Raw genomic sequence first — 18,895 nt, forward strand, 5'->3', positions numbered from 1 at the left:
CAGAGTTATTACCTCATAAAGTGATAGTAGTCAGAATTGAAAATAATGGCCTGGTCAGGAAGGTGAAAACAGGCTTCGGGGTGAAGGGGTTAATAACATATAATTGCAGCAGAATGGGCAGAGATCACTGACAAGGTGTTCTTAGGTCTTCACTTTAGGGATGCCTTCTGTGACATCTCGCCATCATCTATTGCTGATTAACACAGAGTTATTTTCAGCTACACTGTCCTGTGAGAGGCGGGAGAAGGGTGAGGAGGTGGAGGAGGAAGGGGGAGCTGATACAAGTATGCTTCAAGTAGTGAAGTGAGTCTCACATCAGCTTGGGCTCAGGAGCAGCGAACAGAGGAGCAGAAAAGCTCATTGCCCTTAAAACATAATGGGCAGCGATGTAGAAGACATGGGCATGTACGAGAAGGGGGGTTCTAAGAAGTATTGCATCAGCGGAAAGCATGCAGCATTTATTGTAGCAGCAGTGGTGGTGGTGGGATTGGCTGTGGGTCTGGGAGTAGGACTTACTTATCCAGAGCCATGTAAAAGCACCAATGGAGAGACCACCAAACCACCTACACTCAGCTCCAAGACCACCACACTTTTGCCAAGCCCAACGGCTCCTCCTACTGTCCCACCGACACCAGACTCTGAAGTCTGCCCAGTTGAAAATAATGACAGTGGGGACTGGAGTGAGTTTAGACTCCCAAATGACATTTATCCCTTGCACTATGACCTGGATCTTCAACCTGAGATGGATAAAGATACATACAACGGTACTGTGACCATCTGGCTGAAAGTGACTCGGTCGGGAAGCAAGCATCTGTGGCTGCACATCAGGGAGACCAAGATTATAGGGAAACCCAGCCTAAGAGATCGAGATAACCAAGAGATCCCCATCAATCATTGCTTTGAATTTCAACTGCATGAGTACGTTGTTTTCGAAGCCAACCAAGTTCTACAACCTAATGCCAACAATGATGTACTGGATGATACCTATCGTCTGACACTGCAATTTGCAGGACTGTTGAATGGATCACTAGTAGGCTTCTACAGGACTACCTACCAAGAAAATGGAGTGACCAAGTAATGTATTTATGACTTTTTTAATTATATGCATATATGTAAATATATGTTTTGTTCTCTACAGTAGGTGCGTATAATCTTTATTTATATAGCGTTATCTTATATCGCAGTGCTAGGATTCATAGGGTAGATGTACAAAGAAAATCTTAACATCTAAACAACAATCAACTCTTCTTGCTTGTTGCAGCAACAGATAAATTGTTATTTTGCATGCTACATTGCACACTGCACAATCATGATGATCCTGATATCATTCAGCAAATACATTTTCAGGAGAAGTTATTTGTGCTTATTGATTAAACAAAACTTGTCAGCTTAAAAGCTGGTCCTATAGCATCACCATAAATTTATATAAGCCAATTCTTAGATCATGTGGTGGTCCTTTATGTGACATACACTTATATCTACGTTTGTTATATCAAGTTCTAAATAATAAACATAGCTAATAATGTAAATTAGGCATGACTAGAACAGTGGGGCATTGATTCCTTTAGACTAATGCTGTCTCTGAAATTGTAATCATGCCCTGGGGGACGTGATAGACACCACTGTACAGGTGACATCACTATCAGGGCTCTGCAACACTCGAGCATGAGCATGACATTCTACTATCCTGGCCATGTGTTATGAAGTAGGAGATGCTCACCGGCTTCATCAGTGCACTGCGCATGCCCAGTGAGGTGTTTGTGATGCCAATTCCGCTTTGTAGTCAGCCTTCCAGGTTTCATTGCACATGTCAGAGAAGGCAAAATGTCACGCTCATGCTTAAGAGTTTAATAGCCCTGATAGTGCATGTGTGGTGCATGTCAATCACAACTCCCCCCCCCCACCAGGGCATAATTTCAAGATTTGAGGGAGGACTAGTCTGGGGTAATCAATGCCCTGCTGGACCAGTCCTGACTAATTTGCTTACCGCAAGCCATATTTAGAACCTGATTTTTCAAATATAGAAATATGTATATGGCACAAAAGGGATCTTCTTCTAACTGTGGAATAGGCTTATATAAAATGCATGGTGATAGTTTAGGAAGGGATGGGGAGCTGACAGATTCTCTTTAAATTATAGAGGGTAGATAAGGTGCAGTTGCATCTGGGGCTATGAAGCCCCACAGGTCCTCATTTGGATATTGTATTTCTGCCAATGGTCCCTCAATGATGATCTTTCTGCAGGATATCATTGTGAATATGGTATAGTATGTAAATAGTAATGACAAAAAGTTTTTCTACCAGATTAGAATCATTTTGCTCTAATATTTGTTCCAATCATAGTGAATTATTTCAGTATATGTTTCTATATCTACATGTATTGACAAGAACTGCAATAAAGACAACACCTTGATAACAGCGTTTTGGACCCAATGCGTTAGCACTGCATCCAAAATGCTATGTTTTACATTACAAGCACAGTGGATTGGATTTTTAGAAATCCCATGCCCATTGTGCTTCTATTTAACACTGCGTACACTCACCCACAGTGCGGGTTTACAAGCAGCCACATGTCAATTATCTGCAACAGAGATGCTAGCCTCCGCTGCGTAGTTTCCCCAATAGCCAATCATTAGATGCGTTAAATCTGCATGGTTTGCTAAGAACATGTGGATTTAACTGCGTGATTAGAACGCAGCATTTTGGAGGCAGTGAAAATACACTGTGCCAAAACGCTGCTATTCCTGATCATGGGCGCATAGCCTAAAACAAATAACAGATAAGTATTACATTTTATTTAATTTTATTTACATTTTATATAAAATTTGTATCGGTGACAATAATGGTAGGATAAAGTGTTTGCTAGAAATAAATACAAGAGTGCAGTTAAAAATGTTGATGCTTTAAAAACAGCAGTTTTTTTGGGTGCTATTCTGGACCGTTGCTCATTGAACTGGAGTAGGAGCTAAGAATTTTTCACACCTTCTCTGCTAAATTATGGTCATATTTTTGTCAAGTGTCCAGGGTAATTTACACTTACAGCTGGCACACATATCTACAATACTGTCAGTAACTAATGTTACTTAAGAAGTAATGCATGTCCAAGGCGCCTTAGCTGGCTTTAATTGTAGAGAAGTTGTCAATGAAATCTCTTTGCAAACAATAGAATTAGTTTTACAGTGCCAAATAACTTTACCCGTGCCAGGTTATCCATTTATATTTTGATTCTGAGAGTTCAAGTGGCTTATAGCTGTAACATTTTCCACTAGTTTTTTTAAAGAAATGCTCAATATTAAATGCATGTGTTCAGTTATAAGTTAAAGTTTAGCATTGTAGAGCCCATTGTTTATGCAGGTCAATGCATGGCATAATAGAAAAGAAAAAACTGTTGTCAATAGCGTAGTGTATTTTTTAGCCCAAAGAGCCTTTGTTGTGCCCATCTCTTACAATATTCATAACAATACACCTAAACTATTGTCTAGGTTTATAACTTAGGGCGCACTGTTGCGCCAGAAATGTGTAAGGTTGTTTTTATTGTTTTAGTTTTATGGCCAAATAAACTTTTTCATTTTAACTGGTCAGTGTGCCAGAAGCATATCCTTTCCCTACGTTTGCTGAATGCACCAGCAGTATCGGCACCCACCAGACACATGCTAGCAAACTCGCTTGGATTCCAGCTGGATACTACTCAAGTTGAGACTTCCTGTCCTTCTTCCCTACCTTTTGTCTGGGTCACTAGTGTTTTAAGTTAATGCAGGTCACTCCATTCTGGTCTAGTCTGAAATATAGTTACCTTTCTCTGTTTTGTATGTTTGTATGAAAAGTTGGAGATGAAAATGGATGTAAAACTGGGATGCCAAGAATTCAATGTACAATAGGAGACCAAATGCGGTATGGATGCAGTTTAATTTGTCAACACCTTTCAAGGAGATCATACCTGTTCATCAGGACAAACCACAATGGATCACCTTGAAACTCATTGACAAATAAAACCACGTTCATAGCGCATCTGGTCTCCTATTGTATATTGGATTCTCAGCAGCGCAGTTTATCATCCACTTTCATCTCGAAGTTTGTTACTATCTGTTTGGTGGATCTGCAGCAGCCGTCTTTGCCTACAAGCTAACAAAAGGGTTGTGACTTTCACAATACCCCCAGGTGAGCAAACCCTGTTTTTGCCATACTGCTGCAGTGCAGCATAGCACAACCTCCACCAGAGGGAGCTCGATAGGGAATTGAGACTGCGTACACAGAGAAGCACCACAGAGCAGCAGCACAGGCGCCACCAAGTGGCGAGAGTGGTCAGACATGCCGAGACACAAAACAATTAGAGGGAGAAGTACCAAAGGGATCAGCAGTACACATGGTCAAGAACAAGCCAGGAGGTTCAGCAATGGTCAGAAGCGGATAAGACAAAGTCAGGAGGCAGAAGCGAGTCTGAATACAAGCCAAGTCAGAAACCAGAAAATCAAACCGACAAACAGGGAAACGCTGGGAAAAGGGCAGACAGAGGGAGTCAACAGACATGGGGCAAGTCAGAGATCACAGCAGGACAAATCAAGAGCTACCAGAGTCAGGTTCACAAGCCGAAGGCAGAACTATAGCTGACACCGCCAGCAGGATGCATAGGAGCTAATCAGCAAACCTGAACCCAGAATGAGGCAGAGCAAAGTTAGCACTTGACATGATCTGCTCGGAAAAAGGGCAGACAGGATTAAACCCTGGAAAGGATCATGACAGTACCCTTCTCTCAAGGGGGGCCACTGGACCCCCACACTTCCCAGGATAATGTGCGTGAAATGCCCGAACCAATCGATCAGCATGAATAGATCAAGCCGGGACCCAAGATCAATCCTCAGAACCATAACCCCTCCAATGGACCAAATACTGATGTGAACTACGGACCATGCGAGAATCCACAATTCATTCCACTTCATACTCGGTCTGACCATCCAGAGACAGGAGGCAGAGGGGATGGAGGAATAGCGGAGGATGGTACAAATGACTTAAGAAGGGATTTATGGAACACATTGGGGATCCAAAGCGACAGAGGAAGGCGTAAGCAAAAGGCAACTGGATTGACCACCTCAATGATTTCGTAAGGACCAATAAACCTGGGACAGGGCTTAGCAGAAGGAATCTTAAAATGAATGTTCTTGGTAGACAACCACACTTTATCTCCTACCAGGAATATAGGTCCTACAGTCCGTCGCTTATCCTCAAAAAGTTTATGTTTGCTCTGACCCTCCCCAATGTTCTTCTGGACCTCCCTCCACACCTCCCCCAATCATTGCACTGCCGTATCAGCCCTTGGACATCCTGAATTCAGCCTAGAAAATACGCCAAAATGGGCGTGAAAACCGTAGTTACAGAAGAATGGAGAGGTGGACTGGTTAATCCGATTGTTAAATGCAAACTCAGCCACGGGCAACGAAGAACACCAATCATCCTGCTGAGATGTAGCAAGACACCTCAAAATCTGTTCAAGTGACAGATTGGTCCTCTCCGTCTGACCGTTGGTCTCAGGATGGTAAGCAGAGGAGAAGGTCAAGCAAATACCCAATCTTTTACAAAATACCCTCCAAAATTTGGACACAAATTGTACCCCTCTGTCAGAAACCACATTCAAAGGCACGTCATGCAGCCATGCAACGTGCTCAACAAACAGCTTAGATAGTGTTTCAGCATTAGGCAATCCTGCCAGAGGTACAAAATGCGCCTGTTAACTGAATCTGTCAACCACTACTCAGACTACAATTTTGCCATTGGAAGGAGGGAGATCCGTGATAAAATCCATGGATAAATGAGTCCAAGGTCTATCTGTAATTGGCAATGGTACCAATTCCCCGTCCGGAAGGTTATGGGAGCTCTTAGCATGCGCACAGGTATCACAAGCAGACACAAGCACAGTGATATCAGAGGTCATGGAGGGTCACCAAAACAGCCTAGCAATGGCTTTCCGGGTGGCTGAGATCCCCGGGTGTCCACTGAGAGCAGAATCATGGAATTCCCGGAGAAACTTCAACCGGTACTGAAGCGGGACAATGAGCTTATTATTAGGCAAATAGGGAGGAGCAAGAGAATGAGCCTTCCAAATCTCCTGCTCCAATTCAGAGGATACCCATGCAACAACCACCCATGCAGAACAATGGAGGAAGGAGGTTGGGTGGGAGGGTGATATCGGATCAAAACTGGGAGATAAGACATCAGCCTTGACATTCTTGGAACCAGGTCGAAAAGTGATTGAAAAATGAAAACGAGAAAAAAAAGCGACCACCCAGCCTGTCTAGGAGTTAACCGTTTGGCAGATTCAATATAAGACAAGTTCTTGTGGTCCATAATCACTGTGATCCGATGAACCGCCCCCTGCAAAAAATGCCTCCATTCTTCAAAAGCCAATTTTATGGCCAATAACTCCCAGTTAACAACATCATAGTTCCTCTCTGCAGAAAAAAACTTCCGGGAGAAAAAGGCACATGGTCTTAAATTGGTCAAAGTAACGGGTCCCTGAGACAACACCGCCCCTATTCCCACCACTGATGCGCCCACCTCTACAATGAATGGTTCAGATGGATCACGCTGAACCAATACAGGAGCAGACATAAAACACTTTTTTAATGTAAGAAATGCTTCAACTGCCAAGGGTAACCAAACATTTAGATCAGCCCCTTTGCGAGTGAGAACGGTGAGTGGCTTGACCACCCGAGAAAAGCCCTTGATGAATTTTCGATAATAATTGGCAAAACCCAGAAAACGCTGCAACCCCTTGAGGTCTCTGGGTTGCACCCAATCAATAATGGCCTGTACCTTTCCGGAATCCATCCGAAACCCATTGGCAGAAAGGATGATCCCCAGAAAAGAAAGCTCCTGGACACAAAACCAACATTTCTCGGGTTTAGCGAACAGAGAATTTCCCCTTAACCTGTGGAGAACAGCACGTAAATGACCAATATGGGATTCCTTTTCAGGCGAGAAAACAAGGATATCATCCAGTAAACAGGAGAAACAGGAGTCAAAAATAGCCAAAAAATTAACAAACTCACATATTTTTATTGAAAATTCTATCACTAATTATCACATAGAGCAAAATGTTACCAAATAGTATATAGTAGATAGTTTAAAAATTTGTGACTACATCCATGGATACAAACAATGATCCAAGTTCACAGAACGGGACAATAGTAAATACTGAATATATTTTCAAGTAGGCAGCAAATGTGCTGCTAACACATGAATGCTAATGTCTCAAATATATAGAGATCCAACCTAGCAATACAGTCACATTAGTGGTGTTAGTGAGGTCACCATATGTCTCTATACAAAAAGTGCAACATGTGAAATTAAATAGGGGAATTAATTACCCATATGTGCAGAAGTTCCCGTCTGGATCCCGGTCACGTACCCCAACGCGCATTTCGCGTGCAATTTTTACCGCTCCCTCAGGGGGCGTGGCTTAATCAGGATCTCAGTCCGGTTTAAATAGTGATCACATCCGATCATGTGATAATACAAAAAAGTGCAAGTGCGCATGTGTGAAGCGTAAGCAAGCTTCCTCCCTGCGCCCTAACGCTCAGCCCCAACCAGCAAGTCCCGATCACATGAGTGGGTCGGCGCCGCGCCACACACCACGCGACATAGGACCGCCACTGGGTAAGAGGCAAAAGCGCAGGAAGCTCACAGTGACTCACCGGCACCTCACAGAAGATCCCTGAATACAGTACCCACAGAAGGAAGTAAGAGGTATGAATTTTTGAGGGAGTGCAGGGCGCAGGCTCAGGATTCTGGGGCCATAACTGACATGGATGGGAGGGGGGTAGTATTACAATGAGGACAGAGGGCAGGGATTTCTTACAGCACCGCATGCCTCAGAGCCTGGAAGAAATCATTAGCATAAGAAAAGAATATAACATTTCTCAACAACAAGACCATTAATATGAGGCATACAGGTAGGACTAGTGTAACATTTCTATCACCTGTATGCCCATATTAATAGGTCATATACGTCCCGGGGGTGACAGAATCCGTTTAATTTATGGACGTCTATGGTTTGCTTTCTCTACCTATGTGAATTGGTTAGTTGTTGCTGACATCTGATGAGAATTTCATGTCAATGTCACCTTTAAAAATATAATTAGAAAATTGGTCACGTGTTCAATACTTATTTCACCAGCTGTTTAAGATGTCTCCAAACGAGGCTTCATTGTAGATGCTACATGAAGTTTAAAACTCTTCTGTCTCCTTTATGTCTCTTGTCTCTTAGACATAAAAATGCCATTTTATACATTAGTACATGTAAGAAGCAGTTTTTCAGAAAGAGAACATCCTCAAATCCTCTTCTGCAGAAAGATGGCTGCTCTTTATTGCAGAATGTACAGTCCCTTTCATTCTGACGTTAAAATATATCATCTTGACTTGACTGTATATAGTTGAATGGTGGATTTCCAAATTAAAGATAAACACAATAAACTGAAATAAGGTGCTGCAAAATTCTTTAAAAGGAAAGTTTTCCTTTGACATTTCTCTTAAAACAATCTTTTCTTGGCTCAGCCAAGTGTACATGTGTTTTCAATGGGGAAAGAGGAATTAACCACTGCCAGACTCTTCTGGATGTGTTTTATGTCCCATGAGAACGAAAGATCTATAACAATGTTGCAGGACTGTTTACTTTTCATTGGAATCTGTAAGTTCTGTCATTTTAACTAAGAAGATGGCACTAAACCTCAGTCAGAAGTTTTGGACCAGATCAGGTCAGCATTATGATATTATTCAGACTGTTGTGATGTTAGTCATTAAAGTGGCAAACAAAGCAATATATCTGCATTAATAAGACTTTTTGAACATTGTTCCCACTATTGAACTGCTGCACATATATTCAGGAGAATACATAAAAGTAAAGATGCCCCGTGCTTTTACTGTTATATAGGTAACCACTATGAAAAAACATAACATGGCTCCTGGGCTCCAATTCCAACATTGTACTAGGGCTCCTCATTTGCCATTTACCAATTATTATTATTATTTATTTATATAGCACTATTCATTCCATGGTGCTGTACATGAGAAGGGGTTACATACAAATTACAGATATAACTTACAGTAAGCAAACTAACAATTACAGACTGATACAGAGGGGCGAGGACCCTGCCCTTGCGGGCTTACATTCTACAGGATGGTGGGGAAGGAGACAATAGGTTGAGGGTTGCAGGAGCTCCGGTGTTGGTAAGGCGGTAGTTGGAGCGCCCCCAGATGCAGGGCCGCGGGGTACTCGGTACCGGGCCTCTCGGTTCTGGGGTTGTCACGGTGGCTAGACCCGGTCCATGACCCTGCTAAGGGGCGTCCAATGAAAGATGTGATGATGGTGCGTGGTGCAGGTCGCAACAAATAACGAGGACACAGGGTTGCAGTCTCTTTACCTCTTTACTGAAGGCTTCAGGATCCGCAATCCAGAGCACAGCTAACAGGGCTGGCTGAGACCGGCCGGTCCGAAGGCACATCCAGAGTTTCCTTTGCAGGTGGAAATCAGTGCCTACCTTCTAGCGCCTGTGTGTTGTAGTACCTCCCTGCTGAGCACCACGGGATAGTCCTCACAACTGTTGTGTCTGTTTCTGATGTTCTTCTTTCTCACAACTCGTATCTATTCTGATGTTCTTCTCCGTCCCCCAGATGATATGGATAGGACGCACCCGTATGACGGGTAGGCCTGGAGTTCTTCCGGGACCCTAGCATCGCCCCTCTCCCACAATTGCCCCCTATGTCTTCTTAGGTGATTTAGGTGAGACAGCCAACCTAAAATTAACTGTCCTGCCGCTGTTTGAAGTATTGCTTGGAGCCTAATACTTCCTCGGTGTTCCGGCCACCGGCTACGCGCCTCAGTAGGATGTTGCCTCGATCTTACGGCACGACTCCTACTGGCTTTATCTCCTTTTTGCTGCAATCTCATTTCTCACTTCTCCACAATAAACCTCGCTTCTTTTCCTTTCTTAGGATGCCACCGCATTCGAGTGCAGGCGCAGCTCCGTAACGTTCTGTTCGGTTTGCTAGGCCACTGTCAGGATCCCACCCCTGACACAGACCCCCCTGAATCTTCCACCCGCAACACCCTCTGCCACAGGATGTTGCCTGGATCCAACACAGTCAGCTTCTGACTAACTTCCTATCCAGCCCCCAGTTTTACCAGATTGTGAGGAGTGGCCTAATACATAGAACCCTTTGCTCCCCCTGGTGGCCAGAATGTGAAGTGTAAAGTGTGACTATGATACCTGGTCAGGTGGACTCCTTAAGTGCCATCAGACGTACCATCACTCCCCTTAGCGGCGGAGCGTCAGTACTGCAACGACCAGGACTCTGGGGCGCTGCAGTAGCTTCGGTATTGGTGAGGAGGCAGCGAGGTCAGTGCAGCTGTAGGCTTTCCTGAAGAGGTGGGTTTTTTGTCTGAAGGATCCAAATGTGGTTGATGGTCGAATGTGTTGGGGCCAAGAATTCCAGAGGATGGGGGATATTTGGGAGAAGTCTTGGAGGCGGTTGGGCGAGGAGCGAATAAGTGTTTTAGGAGAGAAGGAGGTCTTGGGAGGACCAGAGATTACGTGAGGGAAGATATCGGGAGATTATTTCAGAGATATATGGAGGAGACAGATTATGGATGGCTTTATAGGTTAGTATTAGTCATTTGAACTGGATACGCTGAGGGAATGGGAGTCAGTGAAGAGATTTGCAGAGGGGAAAGCAGAGGAGTAGCTAGAAGAATGATGAATTAGTCGGGCAGCAGAGTTAAGGATGGACTGGAGAGATGCAAGGGTGTTAGCAGGGAGGCCACAGAAAAGGATGTTGCAGTAGTCAAGGCGGGAGATGATGAGGGCATGCACAAGTATTTTAGTAGATTGACGGTTGAGGAAAGGACGGATTCTGGAGATATTTTTGAGTTGGAGGCAACAGGAGGTGGAAAGAGCTTGGATGTGCGGTTTGAAAGACAGGGCAGAGTCAAGGGTTACTCTGAGGCAGCTGACTTCCGGTACGGGGGAAAGCGTGATGTCGTTAATTGCGATAGATAGGTCAGGTAAGGAAGATCTATGAGATGGAGGAAAGATGATGAGTTCAGATTTGTCCACATTAAGTTTCAGGAAGCGAGAGGAGAAGAAGGAGGATATGGCTGATAGACACTCCGGATTCTGGACAGCAGAGAGGTGACATCTGGGCCAGAAAGGTAGATCTGAGTGTCAACAGCATAAAGGTGGTACTGGAATCCATGGGACTTTATGAGTTGTCCCAGGCCAAGAGTAAATTGTCCAAGGCCAAGAGTATAGATTGAGAAGAGTAGGGGTCCTAGAACACAGCCTTGGAGGACTCCAACAGAGAAAGGTGGGATGTGAAGGTAGTGTGGGAGTGGGAGACACTGAATGTGTGGTTGGAAAGGTATGAGGAGATCCACGATAGGGCGAGGTCTTTGATGCCAAAGGAGGAGAGGATCTGTAGTAGGAGGCAGTGGTCATCTGTGCCGAAAGCAGAGGACAGGTCTAGAAGGAGGTGTACAGAGTATTGTCCGTTAGCTTTGGCTGTAAGTAGGTCGTTACGTTAGTAATTTTGGTCAGGGCTGTCACAGTTCAGTGATGGTGGCAGAAACCAGATTATAGATTGTCAAAGAGCAAGTTAGATGAGAGGTTGGAGGAAAGTTCATGGTGGACGTGCTGCTCCAAGAGTTTAGAAGCGAATGGGAGCAGCGATATTGGGCGATAGCTGGACATAGCAGTTGGATCGAGGGTTGGCTTTTTAAGAATAGGCGTGATTGTGGCATGTTTGAAAGCAGAAGGGAAGGTGCCAGAAGTCAGTGAAAAGTTGTAGGGGTGGGTTAGGGATGGGATAAGAGTGGTGGTAAGGTTGGGGAGGAGGTGGGATGGGGTCGAGCGCACAGGTGGTGAGGTGCGATTTGGAGAGGAGACAGTTAAGCCTCCCTTCAGTGATGTTGGATAGGGAGGTTAAGGGGTTTGGGCATTGGTCTGGTGTACAAAGGGGTTGTGGTGGTTGAACAATGAAGACTTGCCTTGTTTGGTTGATCATATTTTTAAAGTGTGTGGCAAAGTCCTCAGCAGAAATGGGGGAGGTTGGAGGGGGCAGTGGGGGGTGGAGGAGGAAGTTAAAGGTTTTGAATAACTGTTTGGGGTTGTAGGATAGGGCAGTGGCACCGCTATAATGAGGCAAGTTGAGCACTTCACCTCAAGCGGCATCCAGTCCCTCAAAACAGGGGGCGGCAGCGCGGCACCGCCCCCTGCAGTCAGATGTGCTGGGTACTAACCATGAGCATGAGGTTGTGTCACCAGGAAGCGGCGGGGATGCCGGGCGCGGTGCTGCCTCCTCACACTAACTCTTCCAGTTATTAGTCAAGACCTGTGGGACGTGGTGGGGAAGGGGTGAGCGGCCCCACCCAGGGAAGATGAGCTACTTGTGATTGAAGCACAGCCTGTGGGCGGGGACTGTGGCTGCTTGCCTGGGTAGCTACTGGGGGGGCAGAGGGGGCCATCGCCCCGGGCCCTGTCACATCAAGGGGCCCACCGGGAGCCAGGGCCACTCCTGTGTCGAGGCAGAACATAGCATAGGAGCAGAGGAGTATAATGTCTGCTCCTAGCTGATGGAGACTCTGCAAGCTGGCTACTAGCACAGTGGCCGGCTGCAGTCTCCCTCCTGCAGTGAATGGTTTCGCCTGTCTGACCTGATCATGAAGCTTTTCTCTGGCTGCAGTTTTCTTCACTCTGTGCACGCTGGGATAGGCTCAGGCATGCTGGGTCCTAGTGTCCACAACTTGCATTTCACCTAGACACTTCCTGGTCCTGCCTGCAAACTTTATCAGTAAGTGGGGATGGAACATTTTAGGTTTATTAAATTCAGGTATGTCACTGTGAGGTGAATGTGAGACCATTGGGGTATTGTGGGCGCTGAAAGTGGATGAGGGGGGACAGGGTACTGAGAGGGTGGATGTGAGATGATGGGGGTATTGTGGGGGAGGGGAGACACGGCACTGGGGGGTGAATGTAAGACCATGGGGGTGTTGTGGGGGCTGAAGGTGGGTGAAGTGGGACAGGGCACTGAGGGGGTGGATGTGAGTTGATGGGGCATTGGGGCTGAAGTGGGGGAGGGGGGACAGGTCACTGGGGGCTGAATATTATAATGTTTTGTTATGATATTATATGTGATCCATCACATCTAATATTTGCTGTCTGGGGAGGCTGGACATTTACAGCACCACTCCAGCATTTTTTTTTATTTCACTGCTGGAGCGGTGCTGAAAATCCACGTCCCCTGCCCTCTGTCTGATACTCGCCTTCTGGCGTCTTCATCTGTTTTAGTCTCTGCTCGGCTCCGTCTCCTCCAGTTTTTTTTTTACCTGTCCGCTGCTCCATTGTTTCATGGAGCAGCGCAGAGGTCACTAATCAATGTGAGTGTATGGGAGCCTCGTTCTGGCCTCTTTCTCACTCTCAGGGTATGTGCACACATTGTGGATTTGGCTGCGGATTCACAGCAGTTTTCCATGCGTTGTACAGTACCATGTAAACCTATGGAAAACCAAATCCGCTGTGCACATGGTGTGGAAAATACAGTGCAGAAACGCTGCGTTGTATTTTCCGCAGCATGTCAATTCTTTGTGCGGATTCTGCAGCGTTTTACACCTGCTCCTGTATAGGAATCCGGAGGTGTAAAAATGCAGGAAAAATCCTCACAAAAAACGCAGGAAATCCTCGGTAAATCCACAGGTAAAACGCAGCACGTTTTACCTGTGGATTTTGCAAAAACGGTGCGGAAAAATCCGCACACAAATCCTCAACGTGTGCACATAGCCTCATAGTCTTACATTGAGCGCTTGTGACATAGCTTCTCACTTTTGGCCAGTCAGAAGCTGCGCTCACAAGTTTGAGCCGTGGGACTGCAGCAGTGCCACAAAATAGTGAATACGCCGGAGGATGAGTAAATGACCAGGGCAGGGGACTTGCGCTTAAAACACCACTCCAACAGTGGAAAAAAAAACCCTGCTGGGGTTGTGCTTTAATAATTTAAAAATAAGCAATTTAATACTATAAAGTTGATAAAGGCTTGGAATAAATGTCTGCAGTCACTTTATATGACTGCAGACTGCCAAATCATGACAGAGCTGCGGGTCCATCATACTGTGTATAAGGGAGCTGCGGGCCCATCATACTGTGTATAAGGGAGCTGCGGGCCCATCATACTGTGTATAAGGGAGCTGCGGATCCATCATACTGTGTATAAGGGAGATGCAGGCCCATCATACTGTGTATAAGGGAGCTGCGGGCCCATCATACTGTGTATAAGGGAGCTGCGGGCCCATCATACTGTGTATAAGGGAGCTGCGGGCCCATCATACTGTGTATAAGGGAGCTGCGGGCCCATCATACTGTGTATAAGGGAGCTGCGGATCCATCATACTGTGTATAAGGGAGATGCAGGCCCATCATACTGTGTATAAGGGAGCTGCGGGCCCATCATACTGTGTATAAGGGAGCTGCGGGCCCATCATACTGTGTATAAGGGAGCTGCGGGCCCATCATACTGTGATAAGGGAGCTGTGGGCCCATCATACTGTGTATAAGGAAGCTGAGGGCCCATCATACTGTGATAAGGGAGCTGCGGGCTCATCATACTGTGTATAAGGGAGCTGCAGGCCCATCATACTGTGTATAAGGGAGCTGCGGGCTCACCATACTGTGTATAAGGGAGCTGCAGGCCCATCACACTGTGTATAAGGGAGCTGCGGACCCATCATTCTGTGTATAAGGGAGCTGCAGGCCCATCATACTGTGTATAAGGGAGCTGCGGGCCCATCATACTGTGTATAAGGGAGCTGCGGGCTCATCATACTGTCTATAAGGGAGCTGCGGGCCCATCATACTGTGTATAAGGGAGCTGCGGGCTCATCATACTGTGTATAAGGGAGCTGCGGACCCATCATACTGTGTATAAGGGAGCTGCGGGCCCATCATACTGTGTATAAAGAAGCTGCGGGCCCATCATACTGTGATAAGGGAGCTGCGGGCCCATGATACTGTGTATAAGGGAGCTGCGGGTTCATCATACTGTGTATAAGGAAGCTATGGCCCCATCATACTGTGTACAGGGGAACTGTGAGGCCCATCATACTGTGTATAAGGGAGCTGCGGGCCCATCATACTGTGTATAAGGGAGCTGCGGGCTCATCATACTGTCTATAAGGGAGCTGCGGGCCCATCATACTGTGTATAAGGGAGCTGCGGGCTCATCATACTGTGTATAAGGGAGCTGCGGACCCATCATACTGTGTATAAGGGAGCTGCGGGCCCATCATACTGTGTATAAAGAAGCTGCGGGCCCATCATACTGTGATAAGGGAGCTGCGGGCCCATGATACTGTGTATAAAGGAGCTGCGGGTTCATCATACTGTGTATAAGGAAGCTGTGGCCCCATCATACTGTTTGACGGAAGCTGCGGGCCCATCATACTGTTTATAAGGGAGCTGCGGACCCACCATACTGTGTATAGGGAACTGTGAAGGCATATTGTGCATATGGGAGCTGTTGGCCCATTACACTGTATATAGGGGAGCTCTGGGGGGCATTATACTCTCTATAGTGGAGCTCTGTCAGCATTATACTGTGTATAGGGGAGCAGTGGGCTCATACTGTGTAAAGGGGAGCAGTGAGAACATCATACGGTGTATCGGGGAGTTATAGAATCATCATACTGTGTATAGGGGAGCTGTGTGTCATAAATTCCTTCCTTAATATGACAATGGTACCAGTCACCCCTGACTGCCTGTCGTGTGCCCTCTTTGGTATACACCAGGTAAGCACAGGAACCACAGGCAGCAAGAAACTGTGTGACCATGAAGGTAAATAGAAGAGGATGTGTTATGTTTGTATTGTGTCCTGCCTGGCATTAAAGGGGTTATCTGAGATGGGGAAAATATACAGTATATACATACTAGTTAATTTAAAATAAATCCTATACAGAGAGATATTGCCCTCCTGTCACCCTCAGGAATTCAGCCACAGACCTCCCTGGTGGTCAACAGCAGCTTTGGAAGTGATGACTGCACCATCTGGATGTCACAGAACAGATAAAACCTGTTATTAACTGTAGCGGTCAGGTGACTGTGAGGCTATGTGCACACGTATTTTTGAGGGCTGCGGACTTTTCCGCAGCGGATTTCAGAAATCCGCAGGTAAAAGGCACTGCGTTTTACCGTGGATTTACCATGTTTTTTTGCGTATTTTGTGCAGATTCCACCTGCGGTTCTACACCTGAGGATTCCTATTATGGAGCAGGTGTAAACCACTGCGGAAACCGCACAAAGAATTGACATGCTGCGGAATGTAACCCGCTGCGTTTCCGCGTGATTTTTTCCGCAGCATGTGCACAGCGGATTCTGTTTTCCATAGGTTTACATGGTAATGTAAACGCATGGAAAGCTGCTGTGGACCCACAGCGGCGGATCCGCAATGTGTGCACATAGCCTTAGACGTTTCTCTGAAGGGGGGCCTGTGCCAGTCACCTGACAGTTGTAGGCTTTAATTTTCTCTTATTTTGCCAAATTTTCAAAAGCGTAAGGGATGGTCTTAAAAAATAAAATTAAAAACCCCCTATTACATTACTTAGTGATTCTCATTCGTGTCGGTGTTCCCCTCTGGTACCAAAAGTGATGTCGACCTGTGCATTATTTACATGACCGCTGCAGCCAATCACTGACCTCACAGTCACAGTCATTTGCTGTACATAATAGTACGACCACTGCAGCCTGTGATTAGTGGGGGTCAAATGGTGAAGGCCCCTGCAATCATTATTATTTATCGTACATCTGAATACAGATCTACAGTACGTAGCAATTAAAGGGCTGTTCAGGGCTGTAGACATATTTCTGCACTCTATGTGACTTGAAACTACTGAATGCATGTAAAGAGTAAATGTAATGTAAATTGAATGTAAATAAAGAGTAAACCAGTTTTATTTATACTGATTTTACTATGGGGGGGGCGCCGTTTAGCACTTCGCCTTAGGCAGCATGGAGGCTAGGTTCACCCATGGGATAGGGAAGATATGAGGGTTGCGAAGTAGGCCTGTTTAGCTGAGGTGTGAGCAGATTTAAAAGCTAGTGTTACCTGTTTGAATGCAGTGAAGTCATCTTGCGAATGTGTTTTCTTCCAATGCCGCTCTGCAGCCCTGGACACTTGCCGGAGCTTTTTAGTGGTGTTATTGTGCCAAGGTTGTCTATTGATATGTTGCACTCTGCCATGAACGAGAGGGGCACCCGTGTCAATAGCTGATGCGAGAGTGGCATTGTAGAAAGCAGTGGCACTGTCTGTGTCGTGGAGTGAGGATATGGATGCCAGTGGTAGGATAGAGTCAGAGAGTGTGTGGGCATCTAGATGTGCAAGGTTTCTGCGGGGGTGCGCATGTTGATGGACATGAGTGACCGGTGAGGAGGACAGGGATGAGAAAGTGAGCAGATGGTGGTCGGATAGAGGGAGAGGGGAGGTGGTGAAGTTAGATAGAGAGCAGTGACAGGTGAAGACCAGGTCTAGTGTATGTCCGTCTGTGTGGGTGGCTGCGGAGGACCACTGAGTAAGTCCAAAAGATGAAGTAAGGGACAGAAGTTTGGAGGCTGTTGACTGAAGGGTATTAGTGGGGATGTTGAAGTCACCCATGATGATGGTGGGAATGTCAGCAGAGAGAAAGTGAAGAAGCCAGGTGGAGAATTGGTCAATAAAGGCAGTGGCCGGGGCCCGAGGTCGGTATATGATGGCCACTTAGAGGTTGGAGGGAGAGTAGATGTGGACAGAGTGGACTTGAAAAGAGGGGAGGATAAGGGAGGATAGAGGAGGGATTGGGTTAAAGGTGCACTTTGAAGAAAGGAGAAGACCCACTCCTCCACCATGTCTGTTGCCGGGGCGAGGGGTGTGGATGAAGTGGAGGCTGCCGTAACACAGCGCAGCAGGGGAGACGGTGTCAGAGGGTGTTAGCCATGTTTCTGTGAGGCCGAGGAAGGCAAGCTCGTGAGAGAGAGAAAAATGTCATGAATTACATGAAGCTTATTGCAGATTGAGCGGGCATTCCAGAGTGCTCCAGAGAGGAAGTAGGGGGTGGGAGTCAGGGGCATGGGTTTTATGTTGGAAAGATTGCAGTAGTTCATATTAGATAGGGAGCGGTAGGAGGGGGTAGTAATGGGAGGTATGAGCTGTGGGGGTCCAGGGTTGGGAAATATGTCACCAGCAGTGAGGAGAAGTAGAGAAAGGGAGAGCAGGTGGGAGAAGGAAAGTGACTGTCTTGTTTTATGTTTTATTAGGACAGATTTGAGGTTGAGGAGCAGCTCAGCAGAGGACAGGTGGGTAGGTAAGAGGGAAGGGGAGATGATTATTTGGTTAGAGGGTGCTGGGGTTTGTGGATAGCAAAAGAGAGTGAGGATTAGTGGAGAAAACACTTTAAGGGCATATGAAACCATGGTGAAGGAGTAAGATGGGTTAATAGAAAAGCTAGGTCCAAGTAATAGGAAGTGCTTACTCTGCAGACATACCCAAAAGAGACAGATACATAGTGTGGAGTCCTGACTCCTGCCGTGACTAACTGCTGTTGAAATAACTGCACTTCACAATACCTAGCTGCCGTGATACTTTGCTGCCAGGAGACACGTGCCTGACCCGCACGCTTGCCCCCCTAGAATACTACTAAATTTATAGAACTAAAGGTACCTTCACACGAAACGACGCTGCAGCGATAGCGACAACGATGCCGATCGCTGCAGCGTCGCTGTTTGATCGCTGGAGAGCTGTCACACAGACCGCTCTCCAGCGACCAACGATGCCGAGGTCCCCGGGTAACCAGGGTAACCATCGGGTTGCTAAGCGCAGGTCCGCGCTTAGT

The 18,895-nt window shown here is 46.3% G+C and overlaps 1 protein-coding gene across 1 annotated transcript in view; it reads left to right on the top strand.

Moving 5' to 3' along the window:
* The first annotated feature begins 314 nt into the window (after positions 1 to 314).
* ENPEP (glutamyl aminopeptidase) overlaps positions 315 to 18,895 on the top strand; it is a 128,347-nt gene continuing 109,766 nt past the window's right edge. The window contains exon 1 of the mRNA XM_077278968.1: positions 315 to 1,074. Coding sequence (XP_077135083.1) covers positions 377 to 1,074 — 698 coding nt within the window. The 5' untranslated portion in view covers positions 315 to 376. The remainder of the gene's footprint in view (positions 1,075 to 18,895) is intronic.

This window comes from Ranitomeya variabilis, chromosome 1, assembly GCF_051348905.1.
Source record: "Ranitomeya variabilis isolate aRanVar5 chromosome 1, aRanVar5.hap1, whole genome shotgun sequence".
NCBI classification, from domain to species: domain Eukaryota; kingdom Metazoa; phylum Chordata; class Amphibia; order Anura; family Dendrobatidae; genus Ranitomeya; species Ranitomeya variabilis.